The following is a 27,332-nucleotide window of genomic DNA, read 5'->3' as shown; positions in this document are numbered from 1 at the left end:
GGATCGGAGCTCCCGGCACGTGGAGTGAAACGTCGGACGTGGTGCCGAAAGACTCGTGGGAGGGAGCGCTTTACGAGAAAATCTAAATATATATATACACGTTCGAGCAAAAAAACAAACATACCCCACGAAACGGGCAACTCACGTTGACGCACGGCATACTGCGGCCAGATCGTGCCTTGTTTCGAGACTGATTCTCACATCTTGTAAAGCGAGGCAGAGTGCCCAGCCTGCTGTAGTGCTTGCATGGGGGGACCGCTAACAGGGCTTGCCCAGGTGTCGTAGGCGTGGGGCACAGTCAAACGTTGAGTCAAAACTCTCTGAGTTATCGTCCACTCTGCTTGTGTACCACCGCCAATGCAGCAGCAGCAGCAGAAGGAGCAGTAGCAGCAGCAGCATCCGGCGGTAATCTGTGTACTTGATAAATGCCGGGCGTGTGGGGCACGCAATTTCCTCCCCAACCATCACCACTATCGGCGCAGCCAATCGGTGAACTCGCTAAATCTATTTATATGCGGGTACAGCACATGGACTGGCCAACGCACGTCATGTCGGTCTGCGTCGTTGCTCGGTAGAGACTCGGCAACTGCTCCGTCTCGTCACGGTCAGTCGCTCACCGCTCTTGCCTCTGGCTCAGCAGTGCCTTTTTTTTGTGAAGCGTGAGCAGCAGCAGCAGCCAGATGTTTAGGAGCTCGATGCCAATGTCGAGGTCTGCTGCTGCTGGCTGGCTGCAACAACGAGAGGGCTTCAGCCGAGAGAGAGCGAGAGTTTGTGTCGTGTCGCTGTTCCTCCTCCCCCTCCTGCGTTGAAGGCCCGGCTTAGCAGTCGGAGCCACAGTCAGCCTCGACGATTTTTTCGTCCACTCATCACATCATCTTCTTCTTCTGTCGCACGGCCGATGACGCAATTTCACAATCAGGTTGGTCAAGCCAGATAGCCGCGTCAGGAGCAGCGGAGTTGAAATTGCCGCGATGTCTCCTTCGTATTTGTGGATCGAGGCATTGGGTAACGCGCTGAACGCTGTATGGTCTAAATTTTGATTTAAAGCTTTCGTGACTGCAGGGATTCAAATTCTTGGTTCTTTTGGTAAAGTCACGTAGAAGGGAAATAATAAAATAATACAAATATAAAACAATAAAAATTCTCACAACGTTTCGACTGCAACACAAGCAATCATCATCAGGTGTGAAATCCACAGCAAGAAAATTTGAAAAAAGTGGCGGTTTTTCCTGTACTTTCTTGCTGTGGATTTCACACCTGATGATGATTGCTTGTGTTGAAGTCGAAAGGTCGTGAACATTTGTATTGTTGTATATTTGTATTATTTTATTATTTCCCTTCTCCGTGACTTTGCTGTATGGTCTGTTCTGGATGACCACACTCTAACACTGCTACTGGAGTTTTTTTTTTACACTACACATCGATCGTTGAGAAATATAATAGACTAAATCATGAACGCAATTCCGCACCTCCGATTAGTACAGTTGGCTACGTACGGTGCGAAAGAAGTTCAACGTGAATACGTACATGAATATACCTGTCAAAGAATGTGTTGACAGAATAAAAAGGACTGGACGGTGGCGAGGGTTCCAAGGGAGAAGAATGGGGGTGCAGGTGCAGAGTTCGGGGGTCACCTACCTTCTCCAGCTTGACCTCCAGCTCCACCACATCGCCCTCGACCTCTTCGAGGCTCGCCCTAGTGGGGGAGGGGGGGGGGCAGGGGTCACACGGAAGAGGTCACGGTCAGAGGAAGTCACTGCCACCGAGCGCACGCCAGAGGTCGCAACCGGGTACCCGATACCCGTACCCTACCCGATACCGGCTACCCGTACCCGGCCGGGTACGGGTACCCGTTTGCGACCCTGGTGCGGCCGGGTACGGGTACGGGTAGGCCGTGAGTCACTGGTGAGTAGCCGTTTGTCACTCATTTCGGGTAGGGTATGGGTAGGGGTAGGGAACGGGTACCCGTACCCGTTGGGTACCCGTTGGGTACGGGTACCCATTTGCGACCCTGGTGCGGCCGGGTACGGGTACGGGTAAGGAATCAAAACCCGTTTGCGACCTCTGGCACATGCCTCCATCCCAATTGAAGCCACTGCCTGGGTACCGACGGTACAGGCAGATATGTGACAAGGTCGGACACGTGGGGTTTACTCCGGGCGCTCCGGTTTCCTTCCACATGCGTGAACACTCCCTTTAATGCAGCTGAAAACGCCTTAATGTGTGGAGGGCTGCATCACCACACTCGTGCACCACGTGACGTCGTGCACCACGTGACGTCGCGCACAGAGAGGGGGCAGACTCGAACGAGTCAACATTCCGGGCCGGATTTATAATTGTTTTAGACAGCAGTGGCAGGACGATGAGCAGACCTCACAATCGATGACACCCTTGTTAGGGACCATCAGCACAGTGCAGAAGTCATTGCCTACTGCTGCCGAGTACCCAGGGTTACCACAAATCCTGGGATTTTATTTTTCACCCCAGGATCCTCCTCCTCTTGTTGTTGTTGATGGTGAGAAGGAGGAAACTGATCTCCTGGGAAATGATTCCGTCTTCCCGGGGACATTGAATGTCCCGGTAATTGTCAGTTGCGCAATCACCATCATCAACATCATCACCGTAACAATGAGTCGCCACTCGGGACGACGCATTTTTACTTGCACGAGTGCATTTCTCCCCTCCACTTCTAATCATGATAATAAAAATAACAACTACATATGTTGAACTTATTTCACACCGTACGTAGCCAACCGTGCTAATCGGAGGTGCGTGTGGGGGGGGGGTGAAAAACAATAAACTAAACATAAAAACTTACAGCAGCGGCCTGTCACACAATCTCAAGGTTCTTGACGTCAGTGACAATGCAGTACGTGACTTTACCGAAAAAACCTAAGAGTTGGAAAAGATATATGGTGGGAGCGCTGCTCAGGCAGGGAGTTATAAAGGTTAGAGATGGGTGGATCCCAAGGGTCAGTGGGCGGGGCTAGAGATGAAATTTGCATGTAAGATAGGAAAATTCTTGTACGTACATATTTACGTGTGTGTATACATAAAAATGGTCACAAGTGTTGCTTGGACTTAAAAACATTCCTCTCGCTCTCCTCCTTTAGACTCCGGTTTTTGCCGAATCACCAAATCAATTGGCACGTTTGCCCACGACGCGACAACTCGGTTTGATTGGCTCTGTCGCTGTGTGGTGGAGGGCTTTTGAGTTACTGACACGACATCACACGACGACCGAACACAAAGCAAGCTGTGCATCAATCCCTCCCTGTTTCTCATCGTTTTACAGACAGTGTTCAAATTGTTGTTGGTGGTGGTGGTGGCGATGCCAAGGACAAACGGGAGGATTCTTTTTTTTTATCGCGTTGGTCAAAACATCCCTGTGGTGTGATGTGACACGTTCCCTCTCTCTGGGTGGTCCTCACTCCCAGATCCCCCCTCCCTGATCTCGTTCCCGTGACCCCATTCCATCACACACGTAGCTCTGATCCACTTTCATCTCGCACCACTGTTCGCTCATTCGCCTGCTCGCCCGCCCGCCTGCTCGCTCGCTCGCTCTCTGCCCTCCACCAAACGGTTTTGGCTCTGCAAAGGTCAAAGGTGCAGCCCTGCAACGGCCTTCTCACGCCACTGCCGCCAGAATGGGCCTCCGGTGATAGACGGCCCCCTCGAGGAGGCACTTTCGGGCCTACTCCTCCAACAGCTCGACAGATGGACGTCTTGGAAGACGTGGGAGCACGCGCACATTAACCCCAACCCATCGTACACTGTGCTACTACACCCGTGCCTACTGCTGGATGGACAGAGGCTTGGGGGGGGGGGGCAGAGGGGGGGGATTCAAATTGGTTTAAAATAACGGCCTTTATTTCCAGAGAGGGCCACCATTCATGCATAACATTTCGGCGCCAATAAATAATTTACTGTGCTCTTTCGTCTTCAAACAATTTCGTGTCGGGGTCCGGGCGTTCATTGTACGGGGACGGTCGCAGAAAGGGCACGGGCCCCTCGGAGCCGAGATATTTCCACTTGGCAAGGTTGTCGGAAAGCGTGCGGGCGCCCGGGGTGTCATTCATCACGACGAGGCGACGCGCAGACAGAGGTGCCCCGTGTAGCCTCCAATGGGCCTGCTGGGGCAAGTGCTCTTAGCGAGCACCTCAGAAAGACCAGCGCTGGACACCTATGAATAAGAGGGGGTGGGTGGGTGGGTGACCTTCGCATGTTGTTATGGGTTGACCGACTGAGATGACCAGTAGATGCACCACCTGTGCTCCCTACTGCGCCAACTTGCTGCATTTTAGTCGCCCGGCGCTCTGCCCCTTGTTGTGAGCGTCGCTCCGTTGCCCTCCGTTGTTGCTGGAGGGCGACTGTCTCTGACTGCCCAGTAGCCTCCTTCACGAGCCTTATCCACAGAGGCCGATCTTGACATCACTGGTACCAGTCATCAGCAAGTCCACTCAGCTCCACATCCTCCTTTACCACATCAGTCCATCTCTTCGTTAGCCCCTGCGGTGCTCATTAAGTCCGCTCTATCCAACAAAACAGAAGCTGCTTGGGCATGCGGCGGCTGGACATGCGGGCTACGTGACCCAGCCAACGCAGCTTGGCCTGCTGGAGGAGGTCACTGAAGGAGACTGTGTCCAGACCTTACAAGGTTCTATGAGTTGTGGTCCAGAGGACCTCCAGCATTGTGTGGAACAAAATGGCAGGCAGATTCCACAGTGGTTATGCAGCCGATGGATGATAAGACAATGTTGCTCGACTGATTAGAAGTGAGAACTCTGCTGCCAAACCGGAGCTGGTGATGAGCATGCTACCCAGGTATGGGAACTCCTCCACTCTCTCCACAAGTTCCCCATTACTCATGTAGAGTGGACGGGGGTGGAGCGTTTGATGACATGCATTTATGTTGAAATTCGTTCGCACCGTACGTAGCCAACCGTGCTAATCGGAGGTGCGGGGGAAGGACAACAGCAACAAAAAATACCCAGGCAGTTACTTTGTTTTGGTGGGGGTGATATGATACAGCCCCACCTCTTAGTGGCATGCGCCAAGTTCAGCAGCATAGTATCCAACTCATTCTCAGAGTGTGCAGCGATTACCAGATCATCAGCATACCAAACATCGTTGACCAATAGGCAGCCATCCCTTAACCGCACCTGGCTATCGATCAGCCTCCTATTGAATATCTCTAACAGATTGACATTCCTGCGGAACAGCCACGGAAAATTTTCTAGAATTATGTGGTCAATGAAGATGTTAAATACTGTAAGGGGCCAGAGGATATTCCTGTCGTACCCCAAGGTGAACCGGAAACGGCTCCGACTCCCGACCACGCAGCTTTACCCGGGCATGCCCCCCCCCCATCATGAAGGCCCTTAATGATAGCAAGCAGAGGAAAATCCAAAGCCCTGGTTTCTTGATGACATCATTGGCCTTGCTTACACCTCTAGTGTAGCCGATGGACGGCTCCTGCCCGAGTCTACACTGGAGCACCGTCAGCCTCTCATCACCGTGCCTGGCAAAGTGACGCTGAATCATCCTTTCCGGGACCTTGCCCGACACGCACGGAGATGGGAGATGCCCCGGTGGTTGTTACAATCGGTGCGGTCTCCCCTTCTTATAAATCCCGAGGAAACCATCCTGGTGGTCCTAGCGGCTACAACAACGCCAGGCAAGGCGGCCTGTACACAACCGTCACCCTCTCTCAGCTATGGTCAGGCTCTGGATTGCTCTTTGTACCTACTCGGTAGGTCGCTCTTCAGCCAACCTACAGGCCACAGAGGGTGGCTGCTTCCTTCAATATTCTAGGCTCTGCAGACCTAGCAGGGTCAACTCCACCTTGCCCCATGATTTTATCTGGGCCCGAGATGATCCGCCATCCTTCCTGTACGACCTCACGGACACATTCAGCAAATCTGTGGGCCACCTATTGAGGCTCAGAGATGAGATCACCATTGTTGATTTAAAGCTTTCATGACTGCAGGGATTCATCTTCTTGGTTCTTTCGGTAAAGTCACGTAGAAGGGAAACAATAAATTAATATTTATATATAATATTTGTATTTTTATTATTTTATTGTTTCTCTTCTACGTGACTTTACTGAAAGACCAAGAATATAAAGATCACCATTGTTGAGTATAGTTTATAGGTGTAGCACTGCAAATAACTTTTAAAATAGAATCATCGAGTGATTTCTGATCGCTGGCCACAAAGGTAACTTCCATCAATCCACCGCTGGGCGAAGGCCTCCCCAAAGCCGCTGCCACCTCTCATGATCTCAGCGATGTGATACTCCACTGAGGACCTGCACGAGGTCCGATCTCATCACTCCACTTCCTTCATCAACATCCCCTTTGTGGACGCGCTGCGGCAGTTTCCATCTGCTACGAAGCCCAGGCCAGCAACTCATCTGTATCGTGCCAAATGGGCTCTCTATCTCTCTGAACCTCCGAGCGAAGGCTGCGGGTAAGCCCTCTCATTCTAGGGCATGGGTGAGTGCAGACAATGAGCCTGGCTGTTTCTTCCCAGCTGGCTTGCCAACATCTCCTCGACCAGCCAGAGGTCTGGACTGGGGGGGTACCCAATGAGGCCACAGCAGCTGCACGAGCCGCAGTCCTGAACCTCGCCCATTTACCCTCGGCATCGGGAGGGCAGGGGAGGGGAGTCGCAAAACCTCCAGCTGCAAAGTGATGATCGCATTCTCGCTGGCAGACTTCCGGGCTAGCTGTTTTCGAGCTGCAGTTGTACACACATACCCACGCACAAACAAAGATCCCCCGCGTAGCTTCATGCATGCTGTCGGGCCAAGTGCAATTAGTGTGCACCTATTAGGGGTGGCACAGCGTGCAAGGGCGTGGTGGTGTTGCCAGAACAAACGTCCGGCCGCCTTTGTCTCCAAAATGCTGACACTTTACACACCGCATAGGGTACTCATTTAAAAGCTGAGTCGACCTAGGACAGGCACAAAATTGCTTATTCTAGCCAAGCCTAGCTCTGCTGACCACGTGTGTCTCTGTGTGTTGTGGTAATGCAACGTTAGCGCACGGCGCTACGAACAAAGAAACCCGAGTTCGATTTCCGCCACTGGGGAGACAAAGGCGTGGTGCTGGCCACCCACCCCCTCGTGTACCGTGCCGGCCTTCATAGGTGCTACTCGCTAACAGCACTTTGCCCCAAAAAGTCTGTTTACAGCCAATATGGGGACCGTGAGCGGGCATCGAACTCGGATCGCCTGGTTCGTAGCACAGCGCGTTAACCATTGCGCCACCAACCCCCCCCCCCCGCACACATCAACATTTACGTCCTTAAATCTCTCTCTCTAAACCTCGCGCTCGCAATCACAATTCGCTGTCGGGGCCACACCGCATCAACGGTAGCGCGCCCCGCCGGTGGGCAGCGCGTGCGGATCGTGTGGGCGTGAAGCGACCGGAGCGGCGCGGCCCTGTGGGTGCAGCTGGGGGGGGTGGGGGGGGGGGGTGGCACCGGTTGTCTGCGGGCGCAAGCGGCAGGCACGGGGACTCGCTGCGGGTCGACGACTCGGCGGCCTGCGAGTGCGCGGCCACAAATCCCAAACCGTCGGCCGCCGCCGCCGCTGTTGTTGTTGTTGTTGCCGTCTTCACTCCTTTAAAGGAGGAAGGGACGAGAGCCACTCGGCTTCTGAACAGACAATCGAGTAGATTTCAAACTTGCGCAAACAATTACATCTTTAAACCTTCTGTCATTAATCCATACGGAAGAAGAAGAAGACGAAGAAAGCAGGAGGCTAAGAAATCAGAATAAGAAGATGAAGAAGGAAGTAGAAGTGGATTGCTGCACTGCAATTCGTGGCGGCCACAAGAGGTGGCGGCCACAAGAGGTGGCGGCCACAAGAGGTGGCGGCCACAAGAGGTGGCGGCCACAAGAGGTGGCGGCCACAAGAGGTGGCGGCCACAAGAGGTGGCGGCCACAAGAGGTGGCGGCCACAAGAGGTGGCGGCGGGCCGAGTCACCACCGACGACGGGACACGGCAGTTGGCGGAGAGGCTGAGAGGGACGGCCACGGCGCTGGCCGCTGTGGCACCGCACCGCCCCCAACTCGGCCGCGGTGGAGTAAAATACAAAACAAAAACGAGAAAGGTACAGCCCGCTACAACTGCGCGACTTCAGGCGGCACCGCCACCGCTGCTCCAGCCGGCGGCGGTGGCCTCCCGCTGGAGGGAGTGGTAGAGAACCCTCCCCCCCTAGACGGTGCATTCTGGCCGACTTTTACCATGCTCACCATTACACCTGACGGGCGGTGAAATGAAGCTTCCTTTATTTAGACAGGAAAGCCACAACGAGTCTCGGGGTCTCCTTTATCAGGAGGGTGCTGCTACGCTAGGGTGTTGAGCATCGCGTAATCCGCGTGCGTGGTAAGCGTCGCGCAATCCATGCGTATGCATGATTTTTCTCACTTGTGTGTGTGTGTGTATATTTTCGTTGTGCGCGTGTGTGTCCGGGCTCCGTCACCCCGAGCCTCACGTCAGCGAGACGATCGCACCTCTTCAGTGTCCATGAGCCACGGGAAGAAAACCAAAAAAAATGTCTCTTCATAGACTCCACGGGCCAGACCCGCCCAAGAAAAGTCCCGGGCAGATTTTGACGAAACTCCGTCCAGATGTCTTTTTCAGACTCGCCGCTATCATCTCAACATCCAAGCAAAATCCTTTATTTGTTCCGGACAAAGCCAATGAGCACGGTCAGATTAACGCGGGGGGGGGGGGGGGGATTGGGGGGTGGTGGTACAGCCCATGGTCTCAGATTTTGAGGGGGGCCCCCCCACCCAATCTACTTGCAACGGTTACACCGTGGCACTGTGATCATTTTAAAAACTATCGCTATTTCGGTCGTTTAAGTCGCAGATTCATCCACTGTGGGGCAGTGGGTAGGTGGGTGGTTCGCGGTTCGGATTCCAGCGGCCGCCCTGGTAAAGTAATCCTGCGTGCGCTGGCGTCACGGTCCGGTTTTTAGTTTAAAAAAACTTTCTACGTCGCAGATCACTCGGTTGGGATTACACACGGCCACCGTCGTTACCCATGACGCGAAAGCTGGGCAGGAACCTCCTGAGAGTGAGCCGTGAGACTCAGTGAGGGGTTCTTGTGCATACAAACAACAAAAAATTATAATAATTGCACACACACACAGTATGTGTGATTATTAGGACCAGTTTTGTGCCGAAATTACAGATCAGTAAAGACCCACATTTAGCCACACCAGGTAACCTAATAATGAACTTATTAATTACATGTGCGGCTTATAAAAGAATATGGTAAATATAGTAAGTTAAATGTAATTAAGTAATTTAAATTACATATATATTTTGAGTTCAATGTGTAGGGGAGGGGCGATGGGGGATAGGGGATGCAGACCGACACAAGCACATCCAATAACCACACTATCCCGCGCATGCACACCCACCACACACTCATTAACGTGCAACGGAGGGCCATTGCCCGAAACGTCGCCTATATATTTATACACGTTCCCCTCTTCCACGCAGCATTATTGACCGACGCGCTGCTGTGGTCGTCATTGTTTTGCCCGGGGACTTGGGGGCACCGCTGCCAGGGAAGAATCACCATCGCCACGTCGCTGTTTAATCGGCGTGACTGATGATCAGACCCAGAAGCGCAAACCCGGTTTGGGGTCTGCGCGTTTACACGAAGCCTGTTGTTGTTGGTTGAGAACGTAAACACGAGGGGGGGGGGGGGGGAGTCGTTCTGCCAACAGTTTGTGTTGACGCGGAGATACGGGTCGGTGCGGCTGATGAATTCACGGGGCTTTGATTGTTTTAACCCGGGTGGAAACAAACACGGGGCTCGTGCGAAACTCAAGTAGACGTCGATACAGAGTTTGCACACACACACACGTACACCAAGCCTCTCGTCAACCACGTGACCTGTGTGTGGTCACCCCCACCCTGAACCCCTCCCCTCTCATCCACAGATCTATTTTTCTCCATCAACACCAGCTCCCGCCTCCCGTAAACCGCGTGGCTTCTCTGTGACCACCCCCAACTCGGAATCCCTGCCCCCTCATCTCTTCACCTCCACATCGAACCGCTCAAGCCTCCCGTAAACCTCGTGATTTGTGTTGTGGCCGCCCCCACTCCGAACGCTCATTCCCGCCGCCCGCTGCGAAAACAGACGCCGCTCCTTCGTGCAGCAGGAGGAGCGGCGAGGCCCTGATGCAGCCGCCTCCTCCTCCTCCCGATCCTCATCTCTCCCGACCCCCTCTGCTCCCGCTTCTCCGTTCACTTCTCCATGCAGCTCCCCCCCCCCCCCTCTTTCCCTCCCCCCCATTTCTTTCTCATTCTCGTCCCAGGCATTACACCCGCAGCGACTCAGTGCAGCCCCCCTTGTCGGTGCCGCCACCAGGGGAACAGCAAGTTCCCAGTTCGACTCCCGTGACCGTCACGGTTGCTTTCCATAACCCTCGAAAGGGAGTGGGTGGGGGGAGGCTTGAAGGCGGATCGGGTACATCGCGCGGTCGCGAGAGATCGTGGCGGTGGCGGCTTGGGGACGGTGGGCCTCCGACCAGCAGTGGATCGAGCGTGGCTGATGTGGATGACGACACAAGCGCGGTTATCATCGGCGACTCCCCACCCCCCCCCCCCCAGCAGTCTCGCGAGAGACGTGGCCTGCCACAGATGTGCGGACGATTCTCAGGCCGCCCCCAGACTCACGCCCCGCAAACGGCAACGTGGCCAATGGAGAAGCCCTCTTGGCAGCCTGGCAATTGCGCCAGCGCTGCTGTTAGCGAGCACCTGTTCAGGCCAGCAGGGCGCACGAGGGGGTCGTGGTGGCCGGTCGGTGGAGGTGATGGAGGCATGCCCAGCCCTTCATCGGGTTGCTACTCGCTAACAACACTTGCCCCAAAAGTCTGCTAAGGCTATACGGGGGATCTTTGTCTTTGTTGTGGCCAGCACCAGGTCTGTCTGGCTGCCGTTGTCTCCACGGTGGCATTGGAGCACGTGACGTGGCCCAGAGGTCAGCGCGATATCCGCCGATTGCTGCTGGTTGCAGAGTATTGGCGGTTCAACCCCCGGTGGGCCGCCCTGGTGAATACTCCGGGGGGGCACTAATCACCAACTCCAGCCCACTGCTTCACTTTGGAGGCTGAACGATCCCGTAACGTTCTTCGAAAAAGACTCGCTTCAAAGTTGGCAGATGTGAAAAATAATTACTGCACGGTTACTCTAAAATTATTTACATTGGGTAAAACCACGCAGCCGATTTCCAACCCCTCGTGTGAAACAACTGCAGACGATGCCAGGGATATACCCACACAAATACTAAATCCACTGATGATTATGGCGATGATGTTGACGTCATCGCTGATGACGACGCACCCCACTGGGGGTTCATCGAAGGCTGAGCTGACCTAGGTACACACACACACACACGCACCCGCGTGCGCTAACACGCGTGCGCTAACACGCGTGCACGCGAGCGGGCAACATCTGCGGATTAGCCCGTTAAGCTGTTGCGCGGCTGCGTTTTAACTATGGCTCTCTAAGTCCGGCCGCTGAGCACAGAGAGAGGGGGTGGCACGTGCCTGTAGGGATGCGTGTGCCCGTAGGAACACGTGTGACTGTGGAGGTGACGTGTGCCTGTAGGGACACGTGTGCCTGTAGGGACACGTGTGACTGTAGAGGTGACGTGTGCCTGTAGGGACACGTGTGACTGCAAAGGTAACGTGTGCCTGTAGGGGGTGAGGTGTGCTTGTAGGGGTGACGTCCAAAAACTATGAGGGCCACTTCAGCGAAACAACAACAACAACACGGGGCAGCTCTTGCGTTTGCGATCCTGGGAAGCCGGTGGGATGCAGTGGGTCCTTCAAATAAACACGGACAGACACAGCGTGCCCCCCCACGTCTTCATCATTATCAACCATCGTCACAGCCACGAGCAATCAATCCACTGCTGGATGAAGGCCTCCCCAAGCTGCCCTACGATGTTGACAATCCACTGAGCATGCACACGAGAGAGCAGTCATCGCCTCTCCCTCCCACCCCCATGGACATCCTCAGGGGGTTGTTGCGTTCCGTTAGTTCCAAAGCTGCCACTGGCATTGCTCTCGACCGTCGGTCATCGTCCCTTCCAGCGACGTATCCTGCCCTCGTGTGTAACGGGGCAACGGGCGGGGAGGGGGTTCTTCTATAGCCGTAGTAGTCACACGGCCACAGCAGGATATGTATACTGGATGTGGTGCGCCGGGTGTGGACATACATTGCCTGGGTCTCCAACCCAGGCCACACCGAGGCTGAAATGCACAAAGCTTGGCTATGCGGTTATTAGGGGTACTTGGAACAAAGCGAGATTGTCATGGGGAAGTTACAATAGGCGCCTATTGGGCTCCTATTACGAAACAAAGTGTTATTATTTTTCTCCTCGAGAATGTTTTCATTTTCACTAAGCGACCGCAGTTGCCCCCCCCACTACTCCCCCACCACCACAAGTGCCCTGCCTTCTGAAGAAGCGCCAACACCGGAAAACCCCCAATACTGTAAATATTAAAATAAAAACAAGGAGGAAAAACCGTGCATACGCATGCATGCGTGGGTTTACAAGGACAGTTTTCTCCACACGTGTGCTGATTTGTCGGCGGCCGTGTCTCGCCTTCGCCACCACAAGCCCGTCACCTTCACTTGCAGCGCGACGACGACGTCACAGAGATGCAGGGCACGTGGGGCGTGACGCCATTGCCTTAGCTCAAAAGGCTAATCCGCTTAACGTTGTCAGAACGTCAGAATATCAGAATGGTAAACGTTGCAGTGGGTTTACTCTCCAACACACCGGTGTGCTGAACTCGTCACTAATTGGCTACGTTTTGTTTACGTGACAAACCTTACTAATTGGCTGTGTCGGGTGGTGGCGGGTTGAAGAACACATTTATGTTGAAGCAATCTAATCCTTTAAAAAAACCCTCTGATATGTATCATAATATGTATTCATACTGGATGAATCCGATTAGCTATAAAGCTTTTTTTCACAGATGTCAAGTCGGGGCGGGTAAGAACGTAACCACAACGAGCAATACAAAACTCACGATTGGAGTGCAAAGTGCAGGAAAGGCAAACGAATCACCCAAAAACATGCGAATAAAACGAAGCCATCCCCATCCAGCCAGGTATTCGGGAAAACCCCTTGGATCAATGTGGCCGGCGTTCTCTCGGCCAGGTCCCTAATCTCGTAACGGAACTTGACCCCGCAATGTCCTCGATGTCGGATCATGGTGAAGCAAAGTTCCCCTCCTGGCTGCCGAGTCTCAGGACTCTTTTGGCCATTTTCAAGAGGGCCCTGCCACGTTGGGGAGGAGCGCCGTTGCCTCGCTTGATGTGGCGGGGAACTGGAGCCCCCCCCACACCGCGCACACGAAGCCGGCGATTATCAGCACCTCGTGTCTGAGACGCAGATGGGTTCACGAACCCCACCAGCTCGCCAGCTCGCCCGTCCTGCCATCGTCTGACCACCTTAGAGCTCCGTATAAAAGCATTGGACGAGGTATCAATATTATTTGCCTGCAAGCGGACACTTTGCGTGCGTTGTTTACACTGCGATTTTTTTTTATGGATGCTGCGTTTTGTTTTATTTTATTTCTCACAATAACGCAATCGTGTTTGAGGCTGTATCCGCATTATAATTACTATGGCAGATTTAAATTAGTCTTTATTTTAGATACAGTGTGGTATTTGATGATAATCTATATTTAACTTAATTTATCTTTACATTTTATTTTTATATTGCCATTATGATTTTATAGCTAGGTTTTTTTTTACTTCTCTTATCTGTTATGGTTTATTCTTGATGTATGTTACCGTGACTTGTTGCCTTTGTCGGAGATGCGTTGTTGTTGTTGATGATGAAACCCAATTTAAGAGCTTCAAAATAAACCGAACTGAGCTCTAAGGGATTTGGGAGTTTCACAGATCTTTACATGATCCACCAACCCTCGCCTCCAAATTGCTTGATTCACACGCGCACATGCAAGGCAAAGGCAAAGATCCCTCTCCCCCCCGTGTAGCCTTAACATACTGTTGGGGGCAAGTGCTGTTCGTGAGTAGCACCTATGAAGGCCGGCACGGCACACAAGGGGGTGGGGGGGGGTCAGCACCACGCCCGGCACACAGAGACACACGCCACACGCTACTTGCGAGCGCTGCCTGCTGCTGCTGCTGCGTTGGCAGTGGCTCCACAATTAACAAACAACTCTCAACAAACTCGCCAGGGGGCCGGAAACCTGCGGCTCCTGAAGGAGCTCTGCTGCTTCGTGACCTCATTTAACGAGGACCAGCGCCGTCTCGTATTCACCACCACCACCACTACCACCACAGTGCATGCGGCTCTTGAAATATTGAGGGTTTTTTAAATTGTATTTTTAGAGTTCTAAACTAAAATGTCTCTCCTTGTTATTATGTTTTCCGACACCCTGCACGAGCCAACAACAATGCGTGTGGCCTTAAGATAAAAAGAAATACATGAGAAGCGACGTTTCGGGCAATGACCCTTCTTTTCCCCAAAACGCCACCGATTGTAATACACATTATACTTTTTTTGTTTTAAGGCCGCAGTGTTATCGCCCAACGCGTTGAGGTTTTAATTTGGCCTGTTCATGTTTGCTGCCTTCCGATCTCTCCGTTGTTGTTGTTATTGTTGTAACATCGCGGGTTCGTCTGTGACCACATCTCCGACCGAGTGAGCCTCATGGTGTTGTGACCTCAAGCACCTCCTTGTTCTGGAGCCTGGGGCTGTCCTGCATGGGAGCCACGGTATGAATAATAGATGGCGATGATCGTGACGATGTGAACGACTCTGCCACCACTCCACAAAGATCCACCTCCCCCCCCCCCGAGCCTTAACACACTGGTAGGGAAAGTGCTGTTAGCGAGAATGAAGGCTAGCACAGCACACGAGGGGATGGGTGGCCAGCACCACGCCCGACCGCCTTTGTCTCCCTCGTGGGGATGTTGACACCGCAGCAGGCAGGTACTAATTTAAAACTAAGTCGACCTCGAGGACCACTTCAGATATATCACTCGTCGCTGATGTCGGCCGTAGCTCAGGATTCCAATTCGGGTTTGTAGCGGAGTGCGCTAACCACAGCGTCACCGCTCTCCACCCACACACAACGACGAACATCTCCGTTAGAGCCTTATCAGACTGTTCGCCATCACCTATGAAGGCCGGAACGCCACGCGAAGGGGTGGATGGCCAGCACCAGGCCCGGCCGCCTTTGTCACCATAGTAGCGATGTTTACCACACACCGCACCAGGTACCCATTTGAGGCTGAGTCGACCTTGGGGAGGCCCAGGACCGGTTCAGATAATCGGCACCGGTGTTGGCCGTGAGCGGGAATCGAACCCGGGTGGCCTGGTTCGTAGCACCGCAGCGCGCTGAACGCTACACCACCGCTCCTCACCACACAGACACACGCACACAGCCACACAACAACAACAACAACCGCCATTCGCCACTAAGTGGCGGTGACGTCACCACGACGCTTGTGCCAGGCCATGTGCACCTTGAGGCCACGTGAAGTGTCGAACGCCCGCTGGCAGGAGGTCACGGGGCAGACCCAGGTGCCACGGGTCGACTGACCGAGATGACCGAGATGACTGGCTGATGCACCACCTGTGCCCCCTACTGTGCCAACTTGCTGTGCTTTAGCCACCCGGCGCTCCGCTCGTTGTTGTGAGCGTCGCTCCTCCGCCCTCCGTTGTTGTTGGAGGGCGACTGCCTCCAACTGCCCAGTAGCGTCCTTCACGAGCCTCCTCCACTGAGGCCGATCTTGACACCGCTGGTACCAGTCATCGGCAAGTCCACTCAGCTCCACGTCCTCCTGTACCACATCACTCCATCTCTTCTCTAGCCCGTGCCGCGCCCGTTTAGCCCCCTCGATCCGGCCGAACAAAAGCTGTTTAGGCATGCGGTGGCTGGGCATGCGGGCTACATGACCCAGCCAACGCAGCCTTGCCTGCCGGAGGAGCTCACTGATGGGACTTTGCCCAGATCTTTCAAGGACTTGTGAGCTCCTCACACAATCCAGCCTGGTCAAACCCAGGATGGATCGTAGGCAGGCCAGCCTAAATGTTTCCAACCGGCGAAGATGCTCCACTAGGGGGGTCCACGTTTCGCAAGCGTAGAGAAGGGAGGGAATGACCGTGGCCGAGAAGACCTGAAGCTTCGTGCGGAGCGACAGACCAGGTAGCTTCCACACAGCGTTACGCAACCGATGAAAAGATATTGCCGCTCGACTGATTCGGAGTGAGACCTCTGCTGATAAACTGGAGCTGGTCATGAGCACACTGCCCAGGTATGGGAAACTCTCTACTCTCTCCACAACTGCCCCATCACCGATTGGGAGTTGTGGGGGCGGAGTGCCCGATGGTACAAAATACCCAGGCAGGTGCTTAGTTTTGGTGGGGCTGATGGTAAGGCCCCACCTCTTAGTGGCACACTCCAGCCTCAGCAGCAGCGTCTCCAACTCCTCTTCTGAATGAGCAGCTATTACCAAATCATCGGCATACATAACGTGGTTGACCAATAGGGAGCCATCCCTTGATCGCACCCGGGCGTCGATCAGCCTCCCATTATATCTGTACCAAATGGTAATTCCCCCGGTACAGCTATTGAAGGCTTCACGAACTACGCAGTCGAAATAGATGTTAAATAATGTGGGAGCCAGAGGACATCCCTGTCGCACCCCAAGGTGTACAGGGAAAGGCTCCGACTCCCGGCCACGTAGTTTTACCCGGGCCCGCTCACCATCATGAAGGTCCTTAATGATCGTGAGCAGAGGGTCAGGGACTCCGAAAGCACGAAGAACAACCCAGAGCCCAGTCCTACTGATGGTATCATAGGCCTTGACCAGGTCAATAAAGCAGAGATGTAGGTCTTTTTGGAATTCCCTACACCTCTGCTGTAGCAGACGGACAGAAAATATGGCATCTGTGCAGGACCGCCCTTTCCTGAAACCACATTGGGGCTCCGCAAGCCTCTCCTCAGCATGCCTAGCAAGGCGATGTTGAATAATCCTTGCCAGGACCTTACCCGGCACACTGAGGAGTGAGATGCCCCTGTAGTTGTTACAGTCTGTGCGGTCCCCCTTCTTAAAGAGGGGGACCACCAGGGCATCCTTCCAGTCCTGCGGAACCCGTCCAGTGGTCCAGACTGTTGTTATGATGTCATATAGGGCAGTCTGTGCACAAACGCCACCCTCCCTCAGCATTTCGCCTGGGAGATCATCTCTGCCCGGTGCCTTCCCTGGTCTCAGACTCCGGATCGCCCTCAGTACTTCCTCAACAGCCGGTACCTCAGCCAGCCACTCACAGGGGGTGACCTCTTCCAATATTTGAGGCACCGCAGCCTCAGCAGGGTTATCCCCACTTTGTGCCATGATGTTTTCCTGGCTGAGAGATTTTCCCTCCCCCAGGACCTCACAGAAATGCTCAGCAAATCTGCAAACCTGTTCCTGGGGGTCGGAGATTGGATCACCGTTTTTTCCTCTAATGATGGTAATAGGTGTGGCGCTGCAGGTTACTTTTTTGATGGAGTTAAATAGTGATTTGTGATCGCGGGCCACTGAGGCAGACTCCATCTCCTCAGCAACCCGCGACCACCACCCATCCTTACAGCGCCTTACGGCTCTCCGAACCTCCGAGCGAAGGCTGCGGTAAACCTCCTCATTCTCTGACGTGGGATGCTGTAGGCGATGAGAGTGGGCCTGTCGCTTTTTCTCAATTAACCTGAACACCTCCTCCGTCAGCCAGGGTTCCCGGGGAGGTCTGGACCGCGTACCCAAAGCAGCCATTGCAGCTGCATGAGTCACAGTCTTAAACCTCGCCCATTTACCCTCGACATCAGGTGGAGTGGGGGACGATGCCAACCCCAGCTGCAAGCGATGATGAAATTCTCGCTTGCAACTTTCATCAGCTAACTTAGACCAGGCCACTTTTGGTTGGAATGGGATCCTGGGTGTACACCCACCACCGGAGTGGAAGAATGGCAGGCGCATCTTACAGATGACTAGTCGATGGTCAGAGGGCAGATCAGCTCCACGGTAGGTCCTGGTGTCAAGGACATGGGCTCGCATCCGCTGGTCCGTCACTACGTAGTCCAGCAGATGTTCTTGCTTGGACCCGGCATGCATCCATGATGTTGTGTGGATGCGCCGATGCTGGAAGAGCGTGTTGGTAATTACAAGCCCATGGGCTGCACAGAAATCTAGCAGCCTCCTACCGTTGTTATTGAGCTGATCTGGCCCATGCCTTCCAATCACTCCAGACCAGGTGCCAGCATCATGACCAACTCGGGCATTGAAGTCACCCAACAAGATGACTCTGTCCCGAGTGGCCACTTTAGCCAGCACCTGTGACAGTAGGTCATAGAAAGCGTCTGACTCATCGGCTTTGCCTGCATCCCTCCACGGATGTTCGTCTTCGGTGGGGGCGTAAGTAACCACGACCACCACTCCTCGCCTCTGGTTGATGGGAAGGCGAGCCCAAAGTATCCTGGGGCTTACAGCTTCCCACACCTCACCGCCACGCTCCCACGCCCCCTTCATTCTTTTGTTCAGAAGAAGAGCCACACCCTGTTGTTTGGCAGTCTCCTGCCCCGAGTAGAGGACTGTCCACCCCTCATGGTGGCAGGAGCCAGAACCGGTCCACCGGACCTCCTGAATGCCACAGAGATCCAGGCGGTACCGGTCCAGCTCCCGACAGAGGAGTGGCAGCCTCTCCTCCGCAGTGAGCGTTCGAACATTCCACGTGGCCATCCGCAATGGTTTTTCGTTGTTACTGGAGGAGCCCCGAGGGTTAAAATTCAATCTCCTGGCTCCGCCAAATGGGGTTTGGCCAGGAGACGTCATAAAAGCCTGACCCCCCGGGGCCTCCGGCACAAGCTTATTAATTACAGGTTTATGTTTAAATCGTAGTTTAGTGGTGGTTAATTGAAGGTGGAGGGGTTACCAGCCCCTCGCACCCGTCCAGAGCCCCCGTTTAGCCACTGTGGTGGTCACAGACGCCATGAGGGGAGAGGCCAATGGGCATTGGCCCTCCCCCCACAGCACTGCCCACGACAGTGTTGCCCGTCCGGCACCGCGAGCCACACACACACACAGCCACACACACACAGACACACACACACAGACACACGCACACGCACACAGACGCGCACACACAGCCACATACACACGCACACAGACGCGCACACACGCACACAGACACACGCACACAGCCACACACACACGCACACAGACACATACACACGCACACAGCCGCACACACACGCACACAGCCACACACACACAGACACACGCACACAGCCGCACACACACGCACACAGACACACGCACACAGCCACACACACACAGACACACGCACACAGCCGCACACACACGCACACAGACGCGCACAGACACACAGACAAACAACAGTTGCACAAACGCACACAGACGAACGTGGACAGCTGAAAAAACAAACTCGCAAACAGAACCAAAATCTCAACTCAATTTCCCTCTCCTAAACGAGGTCTCTGGCGCACGGGATGAGACCATGAATCTCGATGGGCTCTCACCTCATTAATTAACGGATAGCAATTAAGATATGTCAGTCACCCTGACGAGGAGAAGCGGGGGCTTCCCTGGTACCATCTCCCCCTCTCGATCTCCCTCTCCGTTTCTCCGTCTGCCACCGTCCTTGATTCCATCCTTCCTTATGAACTATTTAAAGCTATAAACTTGTTTTTTTTTACCAGGTAAGATCCACTGAGCTACATGGCTATCACAAATGATAGAACAACAAAGTGGCTTATCATCAAAGTGAAAATGAAAAGCAGCCAAATACTCTGAACGCGTGATGTCGATTCTAAATGTGGAGGGGGGAAAAACGGAGGACCCGGAGAAAAATCCACGCGACCACGGGGAGACACGCAAACCTTAAATATACAGCAGGCGTTAGGGTCAGGATCGAACCCACGACCTCCTGTACACCAGGCGAGGTAGTTAACATCTCACCACGGAGAGAGAGACGCGCAAACTCCAAATATACAGCAGGCGTTAGGGTCGGGATCGAACCCACGACCTCCTGTACACCAGGCGATGTAGTCAACATCTCACCACGGAGAGAGAGACACGCAAACTCCAAATATACAGCAGGCGTCAGGGTCGGGATCGAACCCACGACCTCCTGTACACCAGTCGAGGGAGTTAACATCTCACCACCGTGGCATCCTCCTTTCTCCTCACCCTCTCCATACCTCCCTCCCGCACCCCTCTTCTCTATCCCTCTCAATTCCAGCACCCCTCCCCCCATCTGCATCCCTCTAAATCACTCCCCCCCCCCCGCCTCTCCATCCCCCTCCCTCCACACCCCTTACCATCCATCCCTCCCTGCCACCTACCCATCAGCCGATGCATCACCGGCGTCACAAGCAAAAGTGCTTGCAGTGTGTGAGATTAAACACGGAACCATTGTCTTCCTGTGCATGCCTCCGTGTGTGTGTGGAGTATGTCACGGTGCATGTTGTGTATCATCACCATCGCGTTGTGGGGAGCGGTTGTATAGTGGATAGCGCTGAGCTGCGTTACGAGCCCAGCGACCCGAGTCTGATTCCCCACTCACTGCCACCAACACTGGGGACGATTATCTTAACCGGTCCTGGGCCTCCCCTAGGTCGACTCAGCCTCAAATTAGTACCCGGTGAGGCAGCCGGGCGTGGTGATGGCCAACCACCCCCTCGTGTGCTGTGACGGCCTTCAGAGGTGCTCGCTAACAGCACTTGCCCCGACAGTCGGTCAAGGCTATGCGGGGGGTCTTTGTCTTTGTGTCACGATGCGCGTGTTAGTGCGTGAGTACACGCCTTTGTGTTCCCACGTCATGCACCAAATCCGTCACGTTCTAAAATCAAAAATGTGTAATTATCGCTCACTCTCTCCCACTCATGCGGTCACACACTCGCATCCACCAACAGCCAGTGGCGATCCAGGCACCACGGCGCTTGTGCCAGGCTATGTGCACCTTGAGGCCATCACGCGAAGTGTCGAATCCTTGGGCTGATTGACTGAGATTACTGGCAGTGCTGTGCTCCCCACTGTGCCACCACCTTGCTGTGTTTTGGGTCACCCGGCGCTCTGCTCGTTGTTGTGAGCGGTCACTCCTCCGTGACCTCCAACTGCCCAGGGGCTTCCTTCACGAGCCTCCTCCACAGAGGCCCCATTTTGACATCGCCGGTACCAAGTCATCAGCAAGTCCACGCAGCTCCAATATCCTCCCGTACCGCATCAGCCCATCGCTGCTCCGGCCCGTGCCGCGCCCATTTAGGCCCCTCTATCCGGCCAAACGGAAGCTGCCTGGCCATGCGGTGGCTGGGCATGCGGGCTGCATGACCCAGCCAACGCAGCCTCGCTTGCCGGAGGAACTCACTGATCGGATATTTCAATAATCTCTGAAGCTCCTCGCAACACAATCCAATTTGGATGAACCGAACAGGACTATGTAGGCAGGACAGCCCGTGCAGGTGATTCGGTAACAGGGTTTACCTTTTGCAATCATATTGTTGCGGTTCCACGTCTTTGTTTATTCATTGCTGATTTTGCTCGGTGGCAGGGTGTTAATTTGCTTGGTAGTGGCCGTATGTGAGATATGGTCCTTGTGTCTAGAATTAATCAATCAAGTTTTATTTCGAGAGCACTATTTGTGCACAAAAAATAATGCAACACACAGTGATTTACAGGCATGAACAATTAAAGTGAAATTGCAGGCAAATTAAAATCACGTTGTAACACATTTCTAACAATTTACTGCGTTACGGGATGCCACGAAAGACGTATTATAAAATAAGAATATTATCGTTGTTGTAATTCACAGTGTTTTTGTCCCTTCCAATCAGACCCGGACATTTCTTTGGGAGCGACAGTCCATCCACATCCCACGATGCATCACGCTGCCTACGCTCGACCGATCCGGAGTGAGAGATCCCCGCTGCCAAAACCCCGGGTTGGCTTGGTGCACGAACACATCGCGCCCAGGTCTGGGAACTCCTCAACAATCTCCACGACTGCCCCGCCCCCCATAGCTGCTCGTGCAGAGTGGGGGCTTGAGTGTTCAAAGCCAGACAACACCCGGGGTGGGGGGGGGCACGTGCTTTGTTCAGGCGGAGCTGATGGGTCAGGCCTCACCCTCTCTGCGACACGTGCCCCGTTCGGCGGCGGGAGTCTCCGACCCATTCCCAAGAGTGAGCAGCGATTTCCAGGCCATCCGCAGCAAAAACAAGTTCCCGGTAAGGGAGCCATCTCTTGCGTGGCCCCCGTGTTACCTAGCAGCCTCCCACTCTATCTGCTATCGTGCAACGCGTCCATGTGTGGGAGATGGAGCGATGACGTCATGTGCGTATGTATATGAGGAGCGGTGGCGCAGCGGTTAGCGCGCTGCGCTACAAACCAGGCCTCCTCCTGTGCGGGGTGGATTGAGACGCCGCTGGATTGTGGCATCGTCGCGGTACCACCGCGTGAGATGGCGACGGTGTCGTTGGTGGCGAGGCTTTAACTCATTCAGCAGAGGATAGGCAATGCACGGCTCGTGATGACGATAATGATGGCTGCTGCTGCTGTCGCTGATGATAACGATGCTGATGAATTACATATCTGCAGCAAATCCTAGCCAGAGCCCAAACCGCACCCTCCATCACCACAAATGATTTTGTGGTGGTGCTGCCCCTGCTGCTGTTGCTGCATTGGCAGTGGCGCACAGACACGGCGAACAACATAACAAATAAACTCAACACGATCGTCAAGAGCACTGTGTGTGTGTGTGGCCTTAAAAGGGGACAAAATATAATAGGCGACGTTTCGGGCAATGGCCCTTCTTCATCGCAGCAAATCAGTTCATATGCTGTACATAATTTATGTGCCATGTATAATGGGCATTGCCCGAAACGTCGGCCATCATCATCATCACCACACGGTCTCGTTGCAGCAAGAACACCAGGCGACAGAGACCTCATCTGCACGCAGAGCCTCGCTCGAGCAAACAATGCCGGCCAATTCGCGTCCTCATCCTCCTTGTCAATCAATACGCGCACGCGCCCCGCGCGCGTGTGTGTCGGTGCATGCTGCCATCAGCTCAATGAAACAAGAATGCATATCCGCGTATCATTGTACGTGTGTGTACGTGTGTGTGTGTACTTGTGTGTGTACGTGTGTGTGTGTACTTGTGTGTGTACGTGTGTGTGTGTACGTGTGTGTACACGTGTGTGAGTACGTGTGTGTGTACGTGTGTGTACGTGTGTGTGTGTACGTGTGTGTGTCTGTGTGTGTACGTGTGTGTACGTGTGTGTGTGTACGTGTGTGTGTGTACGTGTGTGTTTACGTGTGTGTGTACGTGTGTGTCTGTGTGTGTGTGTCTGTGTGTACGTGTGTGTACGTGTGTGTGTGTCTGTGTGTGTACGTGTGTGTGTGTACGTGTCTGTGTGTGTACGTGTGTGTGTACGTGTGTGTGTGTGGTGGTGGGGGAGCGGGAGTGCAGCGGTTATCGCACCGCGCTACGAATCCTGACCACCCCAGTTCGATTCCCGCTCACGGCCAACACCCAGTGACGATTCTCTGAGCCGCTCCTGGGTCTCCCCTAGGTCGACTCAGCCTCATACCTGGTGCGGTGCGTAAAAACATCGCCACTAGGGAGACAAAGGCGGCCGGGTGTGGTGCTGCCCACCCACGCCCTCGCGTACCGTACCGGCCTCAATTGTTGCTCGCTAACAGCACTTGCCCCAGCAACCCGTCAGAGGCTGTACGGGTGATCTTTGTCTTTGTGGGTGTGTGAGTGGATGCATACGGATGGATGCATCGGGATGGAGGCAATGGGTTCATTAATTCCATGAGACGACTCTCGCTGTCGTTCTATCTGTGCCGTTATCATCGCTCTCTGTCCTTCCCGATCGTTCTCTCCCTCGCGCTATCATTGTGTCGTTCTCTGTGTCGTTCCCTCTCGCTTCGTCATTCTCCGTGTCGCGCTGTCTCTCGCTCGCTCTGTATCGCTTTTCCGTGTAATTCTTTCACTCTCTGCCGCTCTCTCTCTCTCTCTGTCGTTCTCTGTGTGTCATTCTATCTGTCATTCTTTTCGTCTCGCTCCCTCGTTGTGTCATTCCCCTGCTCTCTACCGCTCTATCGTTCTCTCTCCATCATTCGTTCGCTCTCCGTGTCATTCTCTGTGCGTCATTCTCTCGCTCTCCCCCTCTCTATTTCATTCTCTCTCATTCTCCCACTCTCTCGCTCTCTCTTACCGAAATCTCGGCGAGTCTTTGAGGCATTCGTCAAAATCCACCGTCACCACCATGATGACGACGATGGCTTCGTTGTTCCACGTTTCTCCGAGTTCACCACCACCGCCTCCTCCTCCTCGAACCTCCTCCTCGTCGTCTTCCACCACCACCACAGCCGCCTCGGCCCCGCTGGTCAGGCGAGCTGTGAACAGCTCAGCAGCTCAGAGCCCCCTCCCTCTCTTCCCTCTCCCCTCTCTCTCTCCACCCTCTCTCCCGCACCACGCCTGCGTCACGCGAATGCAAGCACCGTGATCACGCGTGTGTATGTGCCACTCTCTGTGTCTGTGTGTCTGTGTGTGTGTCTGTGTGTGTGCCCCTCTGTGTGTCTGTGTGTGTGCCCCTCTGTGTGTATGTCTGTGTGTCTGTGGGTGTCCCTCTGTGTGTCTGTGTGAGTCTGTGTGTGTGTCTGTGTGTGTGTGCCCCTCTGTGTGTGTGTGCCCCTCTGTGTGTCTGTGTGTGTCCCTCTGTGTGTCTGTCTGTGTGTCTCTCTGTGTCTGTCTGTGTGTCTGTGGGTGTCCCTCTGTGTGTCTGTGGGTGCATGTGCGAGTCTGCGCGCGTGTCTCTGTCTGTGTCCATGTGTCTCTGGGTCTGTGTGTCTATATTTGTGTGGGTCTGTGTGTGTTTGGGCGTGTGTGTATGTATGTGTTCTGCGTGTACAGTATATGCATGTGATTCTATGTGGGCGTTTGTGTGTGCACATTTACACTCACAAAGACAAAGATGTCCCGTGTAGCCTTAACAGACTGATGGGGCAAGTGCTGTTAGCGAGCACCTATTGAAGGCCGGCACGGCACACGAGTGGGGTGGGTGACCAGCCCCACGCCCGGCTGCCTTTGTCTCCCCAGTGCTAATGTTCACACAACACCACACCAGGTACTCATTTGAGACCGAGTCGACCTAGGAGAGGCCCAGCACCGGCTTATATATTCACCACTGTTATTGGTCTCGAACAGGGCGTTCCAACGGGGCCCTTTGCCGGGTTTGCTGCGCGATGCGCTAACCACTGCGCCACCGCTCCCTCCACGCAGACATTCAGCCTCTCCCCGCGGTGGATGGCGCAAAGGAGGCGAGCGAGGGACGCGAGGAAGGGAGAGGTTGGAGGAGGGAGATGGGGCGGGAGGGGGAGAGAATGGTGGTAGAGAGAGGGAGGGAGATGGGGCGGGAGCTGGGAGAGAATGGTGGTAGAGAGAGGGAGGGAGATGGGGCGGGAGGAGGGAGATGGGGCAGGAGGGGGGAGAGATTGGTGGTAGAGAGAGGGAGGGAGGGATCTGCGAGGGGAGATGGAGGAGAGATGGAGGGAGGAGCGTTGCGCTTTGAATTAATAATAATCATCAGCATCACCACCACTTTCACTACTACCACCACCATCATTACTACCACCACCATCACTACTACCACCACCATCATCAGCATCACCATCACCATTATTACTACCACCACCACCATCATCAGCATCACCATCACCATTATTACTACCACCACCATCATCATCACCACCACCAGCTTCGCTTGCGTCATCGCGTCCTCGTGTTCCACGTACCGGAATCCGATGCCCACAGCGACAGCTCCTGGGGGTGGCTGCTGCTGCTGTTGTTGTTGATGCTGCGGCTGCTGCTGTTGTTGTTGTTGTTGATGCTGCGGCTGCTGTTGTTGTTGTTGGCATGGCATGGGACACCGTGGTGCAGCGTTAACGAGTAGCGGGCAGCCCTTTGCTGTTGTCTATCGTGTCTGCGTGTCCATCTAGTTGTCAACGCGCGTGTGTGGGGTGTTGTCTTGTGGGGAGCGGTGGCGCAGCGATTAGCGCGCTGCGATTAGCGCGCTGCGCTACGAAACCGGCGGACTCTGGTTCGATTCCCGCTCACGGGCAACATCAGCGGTGAATATCTAAGCCGGGCCTGGGCCTCTCCTAGGTCGACTCAGCCTCAAATGAGTACCTAGTTCAATATGTAAAAATCGACACTGGGGAGCCAAAGACGTTCGGGCGTGGTGCCGGCCTCTATAGGTGGTTGCTCACAGCACTTGCCCCACCAGTCTGTTAAGGCTATACGGGGGATCGTTGCCTTTGTGTCTTGTGGCGTTGGCATCCGCGTGCCGCTGGCGCTCATAGCGGCGAGGCCCGCGAATGTGAAATTCTCACGACGGGGGCGTGATGGGATTCGCATTGAAGAACGCCGTCGACGGAGCGTACGGTCAAGCATTAGCGAATAAGCCAGCCCACATCCATCCATCCATCGTGAGTGGCTCGTGTAATGACAAAAACGATGATTTTTTTTTTTAAACTCGACACATTCATCAAAAAGTGGCCTTAAAATGATAAATACATTTAAATTTTGCGTTTGATAGTAGCAGCAGAAACATCGATGTGGTTCAGGGAGCTCGATGCCAATGTCGAGGTCCGCTCCTGCTGCCACGACGAGAGGGTTTCAGCAGTGAGAGTTCGTGTCAATTATTATTATTAGACGAGATCTGACGACTTCGGGCACATTTCGACTGATCCGGTCACAGTCGCATGAGCGAGCAGCAGCTGCTCACTCATGACAATAATGAGAGGGGGGGGGAAGGGGGAGTGATGCCGAAGCTAAATTGGTGACGCTAATTAAGGCAAATTAGGTGTGACGTCACTGCAGCCGGATGACCCCCTGCGGTGGCGAGATGTCAATTCCATCGCCTGGTATGCAGGAGGTCGTGGGTTCGATCTCGACCCTGACGCCTGCTGCTGTATATTTGGAGTCTGCGTGTCTCTCTCTCATCATCATCATCACGGTGGCTAGATGTTAACTACCTCGCCTGGTATGCAGGAGGTCGTGGGTTCGATCTCGACCCTGACGCCTGCTGCTGTATATTTGGAGTTTGCGTGTGTCTCTCTCTCCCCGTGGTTGCGTGGATTTTTCTCCGGGTCCTCCGGGTTTTCCCCTCCACATATAGAATCAACATCGGGCGTTGAGAGTATTTGGATGCTGTACATTTCCACACGATAAGCCACTTCGTTGAGCT

General features: G+C 54.1%; 1 protein-coding gene across 1 annotated transcript in view; it reads right to left on the bottom strand.

Annotated features, from left to right (window-relative positions):
* The window catches only part of LOC144728265 (arf-GAP with coiled-coil, ANK repeat and PH domain-containing protein 3-like), an 85,461-nt gene extending 60,982 nt beyond the window's left edge, over positions 1–24,479 (bottom strand). Inside the window, 2 exon segments of the mRNA XM_078607574.1 lie at positions 1,639–1,696; positions 24,300–24,479. Of these exon segments, the coding sequence (XP_078463700.1) occupies positions 1,639–1,696; positions 24,300–24,352 (111 nt within the window). The 5' untranslated portion in view covers positions 24,353–24,479.
* Positions 24,480–27,332: the final 2,853 nt, after the last annotated feature.

Source organism: Lampetra planeri, chromosome 28, assembly GCF_965212315.1.
Source record: "Lampetra planeri chromosome 28, kcLamPlan1.2.h2, whole genome shotgun sequence".
Classification (NCBI taxonomy): Eukaryota; Metazoa; Chordata; class Hyperoartia; order Petromyzontiformes; family Petromyzontidae; genus Lampetra; species Lampetra planeri.
Note: the sequence above shows the minus strand (reverse complement) of the source record. Positions and strands in the feature narration are given on the sequence as shown.